Here is a 7,280-nt window from a genome sequence, read left to right on the forward strand (position 1 = left end):
GGAAAGTTCGCGAAAATAATACACTCTTTAGGCATCCACTGCCTTAGGAAAGTTCGCGAAAATAATACACTCTTTAGGCATCCACTGCCTTAGGAAAGTTCGCGAAAATAATACACTCTTTAGGCATCCACTGCCTTAGGAAAATTCGCGAAAATAATAAACTCTTTAGGCATCCACTGCCTTAGGAAAATTCGCGAAACGAATACACTTTTTAGGCATCCACTGCCTTTTGATAAAATTCACGAAAGAAATGCACTTTTTAGGCATCCACTGCCTTTGAGAATTCACAAATTCACACTTCTCGCATTCACTGCTGAGAAGATTTCACGAACATCACCTCTGGCATCCACTGCCGAGAAGAGTTCGCAAATTAACACATTTTGTACTTAAATAAAAGGAAAAACTTGCTCCTCTCTGGAGCCACCATGAAAAATTTCTCTATTGAAAGAAAAATTTTAACGCTTTCGCGTGAGTTCTGTTACAATACTAAAAAATTTATTCAAAAGTTTCCCAATATATACATGGTTCCTTAAACTAAGATTGACGAGGAACATCTCCTCTCTCTCTCTTGAAAACCGATAACATATCGGTTTCGTTTAGATCATCTACCTTCCTTGTCCCTTCTTCTAGCGTATGGTAACGTGCAGTCTGAGACGGCTGCACTACCCTAAGAAAATACCTTAAGTTTATAGCACCTCGTCGGTGCGCCTATCTTATTCTTGGATTTCCCCTTTCCATCCTTCGCTCTAAATAACATCCTTTTATTTTATTACACCCTGCTGGTGTATCTGGCTGAGCGCAGCTAGGGATGGAAAAGGGTAATAAAAATGCATCCTAAATGATGCATGCATTAAATTGTTTACCGGACGCTATTTAAATATTCGTCCATTCTGAATTTATGACCGGCAATAATTTCGAACTACAAGCGTTTTCTAGCCTAACAAAACACTTGAGCTCTTACATCTTTTAATTGCCTTACATTGGTCCTTTCTAAACGTTTCTATACCTCGCTTGGAGGTCTTTTCTAAATATAATCTCAAATAGTGCTTATCTTATGGATCTCTAACTCGATTCGCGATAAGCCTCAGCTGTCCGTAACACCCCCCTTGGGTGATTTTTCGGCACCCTAATGTATCTAAATGTTAAATGTAATGTGCCATAAATACTGTGTTGTAATGTAATGAAAATTGAATATTGTGAACCAAAAATATCTGTCTTGTTAAATGATGTTATGTGAATACAATAAACTGATAGCTACCATACAGCGTTTTGCAGTGCAATGCAAGATGGGAAATTATCAATGGAAATCCGTCGGCTCTAATTCATTGATTGCGAAGTGCATTTCGGGCCACAAACATTCCCATGGAATTGTTCGTTAGCCAGATTTGGAATATGTGATGTTGGTGCCTGATGACGGGCTATCGGAGAAGGCCAGGTAACCAACAGTCTTATTAAAATTTGGACCGTTGTTACTGTTTTCTGTTCTGTCTGTAAGTTTCCGAACTATATGACATTTTTGAATAAAGACTCCTGAAAATAATGTTTCACTCGTTACATTTTTGTGTGTTAATTCATGTTATTTTGTGTTTGTGTTTGTCATGTTATTGACATTGTTATTGAAGAATGAAAATAGAAAAATGTTTGTAAAACGAAACGTTATGAGTAAAACAATTATAGTAATTTTTCAAACACAACTTGAAAAAAGTTGTTGTTAGGAAAACGCAGTGCCCTTCTTCTAATGTGTGGGTAATTCATATAACTTTCTTGAGAGTTTAAAAAACATGTTTATGAGAAAAATAAATTTTAATATTCAAAATAATGTGTTTGCAATGAATTTTGAGTTGTTTTGCATAGTTATTTTTTTTCTAACTCACCAAATAATTTGTTTTATTATAAATAATTATAAATAAATAAAACTGGATAAGTAGAATGAAATGCTGAATGAACATCATAGAAACTAAAACAATAATATGTGAAAATGAATCATTATTAAGCTAATAAATAAGCCACTTTGGAAGAATGAAACTTTGTTTTGACTCTTACTCAAACTAATTGCCATTTCAATTGAGAGCAGGCAAATGCGCACCACGAAATTACAGCTGCGACCATTTTTTCACTGACCGCCATGGCCCACAATTGTCCATCATGAAGCTGACGAAAGACCATTCCACCGTCGCTTTTTCCTTTCTGTGCCTTGGACGGCTCGATGACATGTATACTTCGCCAACATTCTGACTTTATTCACGTTAGCTTCACTCTTTTATTGCTACGATGGGAAGAGCACTCTTACTTCCCACTCCAGAAAGGTGGCTCCCGGCAAAGCTAGCGTGTCACTTCCGCTGCGAGGGTAGGTGTTATTCGGAACGCCATCGTCCCCGGAGAACTGGGAAAGACTTCTATAGTGCACGGAGTGGGCAAGTGGAAGGAACCCGAGAAACAGGATCAATTACATAAAACATCCGCTTCCGCTTTTATTTATATTTTTTTGCTCCCCTGAAGCAGCAGCTCTGCTGAACGTGAAATCCATCCCAGCAACTCTCATACGGAGGCGGCATGAGAGCGGGTACAGATGCTTTCTGATGCTGCTGCTGCTGCAGTGCTTAGTTTGTGCCCAGATGTAGATTCACGAAGGACTAAAGCGGATTTAAATTGGTGATTTTTAGGGAATGATTTCAAGTTTGAAGAACAATGTTAAAACTGCGTGACAAATGGTTCGCAGAAGGACCGCTGTCTTAAGGCTGCCAAACGTTTGGAGCAAGCGACGTTACTGTATGTCCTTTGCCTCCCGTGAGTGCCAATAGAGATTTGCTTGTAGAATGTGTAGTATTTGCTTCGAAGCAGTTGGAGATGATCAATGACTTGCTCCGATGAGTGATGGCCTTCATCTGTTTGAACGTCGTTTCCGTTATCAGCTGCTTCAGAAGGAGACGTTTGACATATTGTGGTGTTACAAGGGGGAACGGGTAAAGTCTTTCGGGAAATCGATTTACAGTAAGAATCTTTTAAGTTTTTCAAATGTATTCATCAGAATTTTTTCTTGCAATATCAACTTAATTTTCAGCAGATCCCGTTGAATCATTCCAAATGTGTTGCAAGCACTAACTGAGGAATACAACGTTTAGTCTCTTTGGCTCGCAGCTGGCCAACTGCTCCGAAAAAATACTTCATACAAACATAAACTATGCTATTCAGATTCCGAAAAAAAATATGTGAGAGAATGCATAACAAAACGGAACAACGATTTATCTTGTGGCAATAAATAAATGTGAATAAATGAATTTTTTGTCGACCATGGAATGGTATATTTTCTCGGTTGAGGGGTTCGCTTTACTGTGCTTGTAACATGGGTCATTACTCACGTGTCAACCGTAAACAGATCATTCACCCCGATCCGTCAGTAAATATAAAACACAATTGTATTTCCCGAATATAAATTAGGAATTGGAGCTGCTTGAAAGAACCCTATTACCGGTACAGATAGAAACCGATAACCACGAAGTTACCGATACAATCGGCATAACCATGGTGGAACCACAAACATTGTGCAAATATTCATCAATATCACAAACACCCGGGAAAATAACCAGCTGCTTGTGGTGACGAATGATACTATACGATGCCAAAGCTACGCCACTTTGGACTAACAAACATAAGAACGCGAAGCGACTTTGCATCAGCAGCAGCAGCAGCAGCAACTGATGCTGTGGCATCTGGTATCAATTCATCTTCGGTTGGAACGGAGCGGCGAATCTGTAAACATAGGAACGCAACATGTGGATCTCGGGTGAATGCATTTGACATGTTCGCTGGAAGCAGTTTGTGTTATCCCACCAAAGCCAAAATAGAATTTTCACTCGTCACGGACGGACGACGGCGAAAATCGTCCAGGCGATTCTGAACAACGATTTCGTCTTATCGACTGTTTTTCGATGCTGGAAGTTTTGGTTGCGGTGAAAAGTTGACGTCGTCAGCACATGACTTGCGATGTTTGAAGTGATGGTGATGGAGTATTGGCGCGGTAGAACGATATCGGTATCACATTTCATTGGGCTCGAAACGATGGAACGAATGCAAAAATAACTGGAGGCTCCAGCTGATGTATCTCTCAAAGGATTGCATTGCAAGCATCTACTGTTCCTCGGAATGGTATCCAGAAAACTGCAACAGCAATGGCAGCCCGGTAAATACCAAGCTTATCATTCTCGCGGCTGGTAGAATCAATGAATATACCAGAACGAACGCGTCTTCTCTGCGGTTTGTTTTGAGAAGAAGAACGCTGTAAATTTGGTAAACCATCGTTATGTGCGCTTATTGTGAGATTTATTTTCACCCATCTGTTAGTGTCGCAGCTGAGGTATAGTCTATTGGCGAGAGGTAGCAGAGTCTATTTATTCGATAGAAAACGATGTGGTCAGTAGGCAAAGGTTAATCCTTTTACGCATGATACTGAATTTCGTCCCCAATGATAATGCCTATGATGAGTGTTGAGTAAGATTTAACATTAGAACAATTAAGTTATATGATTAAATTGGTGCTACCCACATAAGAAGTGGGCAAAACGATTCACTTTAATGAACCGTTCAGTTACTAACCGTGCACTTAAGTGAACTAGTTCTTTTGAGCAGTTCACTCACTCTTTCGTGGGGGAAGTTATGTAGGATTGTTCATTCATAAAATGCTTTTTCAATAATTATTCGTCCGAATTTTGTTAGAAATAACTTATCACAATAGAAAATCAAACTTTGATTTTGATATTTTGATTCTGTTTGAGTCGTTATTCATTTTGACGTAGGATTACGTCTTCCGGGAACATATTGGGGTACAAATTGAAAATCGAAAATCGAGCACATCGTTGCAATTATCCAATTTCAAACGCTTATTGCTCAGCCATTCCATGATGGATTGATGGAATTTTTGCGTCAATCGATTTCGGCACTCCATAACAATTTTTTATATTGACGAAAATAATATATGTCATGAAACTAACTATCGAACAATTGACAAATCTCAACCCCTATCCTAACGGAAATACCCACTTCTGATTGGTCGAAATTGACGACACATGCGGCGGATCCCCAACAGAGACATCAAAACCAAGCTGCCTGGGGGAAATCGACATTGCAAATATATGCATGTCGGGGACATTTTTATATTGTAAGTAAAGTGAGTGATACGATTAATTCTAGTAAAAAAAAATAAATTTGGAACTTTATTGTTGGTTGCTTCGTGAAATTTCATACCAATGACCGATCGTGTATTGTGAAAAATTTAACACTAGTGTAAGTGTAAAATTGTATAGATGTTGTGTTAAAAATGACGTGATATATGAAACGATTTCAATTTTCGTTATTAAAAACCAAAGTGTGTTCCCACTTGAGAACGGGCCGTTTGGTTCAAGCTGTCTGTTTTGTTGTGTTTATTTTCACTCAATGAAAGTTTATACGGCGAGAAAAATTGGAAAAGTGAAGAAATATTAGAAAAAGTGATTTCCCATATGCTTTCCATTGTTGTTAGTCCAATTGAAATTCGCATGGGTTGAATAAACACTCAGAAAGTAAAAATTATGAAAGAAAATTCCCTTTTCATTTCAAATATGTTTTCTTTTTTTTAAATTAAAAAATTGATAATTGTTTAATTAAAAAAATGATAATTGTGTCCGGTATCGGTAAATATCTTATATTACATTCGTGAGTTTTTTTCTTTATTTCATCCATACATAATACAGGATAAATCTCATCTAGGAAGGAAGAGGACGGTTTTCATCATATCTCGTTCAACTTCGGTATCTTTTATCTGATACGCACCATCCAATGACTGTTTACCGTCCTTCTGTTAACAAACAATACCCAACAACCAAACAAAACGGCCCTTTTCAGGGATAACAAATCATTATCAAAGAGTTTAACGATGTAATTCTTCAAACATATCCAAAATCAACAGATAGCCTAACGGAATCCTACGTCAACTATGCGGTCGTGTCTTGGACACAACCCTCTTGTGACTTTTTACAGCACAAACTAGCTTTGTGCTGCTTAGCTTACGATGTATTGCAATAACTGCTGTAGCAAAACTGTACCCAAACCGCGAACGACGCGAATTTTACTGTTCAACAAGACTGTTTAAATCTTTTCGCTTTCAACTGTATTTTCCAAATGTGGTAGATTTGCATATCAACTGACTTAAATATTTACCCTGAACTCCATAATAAGAAATTAAAATTTTATTTTATAAATAATCAAACAATCCAATTTGAAACCATTGTACACATATCCATCGGTTTAAACTGAAGATAGGTTCCCGATAAAACCGTGTAGAATGAAATATCCGATTTTGCTATGTAAAACCGTGTAAAACGAAATAAACTCTCGATATATGCTCAATTTAATCATGAAAAATTATAGGAGGTTATGTTCAAGATACGACCGCATTGTTGACGTAGAACTACGCTGTTATTTTATATAAATCGCTTGTTTATACCTTCGGATATTATTCTATAATGCTGTGAAATTTTCGAAACAACTGCTTAATAGAATAATCTCTGAAATAGTTTTTTTTTTCATTGTAGAATCAGTTGACGATAATTGATTGATGATTCATTCTTGCCCTCGTAAAACAATATACTAGCTGATCGTATGTCGCAATTTATTTCATTTTCGCAATTGACATAGATTGTGCACCCGTGGCCGAGTGGTTAGCGTCTCACATTATCATGCCGGGTGTTCGGGTTCGATTCCCGTTCTGGTCGGGGGATTTTTCGTCAGAGAAATTTCCTTCCACTTGCACTGGGGTCACGCGTATTCTAGAGCTTGCCCCTCGGAATACATTCAAGGTGTGTTATTTGGCTTAAGGAATCTTAACTATGTATTTATAAATGACGCTAGTTAATGCATACGATGAGACGGCAAAAGTTCCACAGGGAACGTTAACGCCATTCAAGAAGAAGAATTGACATAGACTCGGCAACAGTCGATTATATACATGTTACACCAGCATCATTATTCCACATTTCATAACTACATCAATATATCTTTGACGCCGCATGGAAACAACAAAAATGACAACACTTGCAAGTATCAAATATCATGCTACATGTTCGTACAACTTAATCCAAACGCCAAACAAGCGTTTGCCATAGCATGCATACATTGTTCGCTTGAAACTACTAGGAATATTAACACTCATCATTTTGCGCTATTCTAAAAAAAACGCTTCTGTTAATACAGGGTTTTCCAACTTTAAATTCCGAAGGTAAATTGAGCTTGAGCTTGAGCTTGAGCTTG

The 7,280-nt window shown here is 37.8% G+C and overlaps 1 protein-coding gene across 1 annotated transcript in view; it reads right to left on the bottom strand.

The window, feature by feature from the left end:
- Window positions 1-2,266: 2,266 nt before the first annotated feature.
- The window catches only part of LOC129773015 (uncharacterized), a 22,111-nt gene continuing 17,097 nt past the window's right edge, over window positions 2,267-7,280 (bottom strand). Inside the window, exon 4 of the mRNA XM_055776565.1 lies at window positions 2,267-2,396. Within this exon, the coding sequence (XP_055632540.1) occupies window positions 2,267-2,396 (130 nt within the window). The remainder of the gene's footprint in view (window positions 2,397-7,280) is intronic.

The sequence above is a fragment of the Toxorhynchites rutilus genome, chromosome 3, assembly GCF_029784135.1.
Source record: "Toxorhynchites rutilus septentrionalis strain SRP chromosome 3, ASM2978413v1, whole genome shotgun sequence".
NCBI lineage: Eukaryota > Metazoa > Arthropoda > Insecta > Diptera > Culicidae > Toxorhynchites > Toxorhynchites rutilus.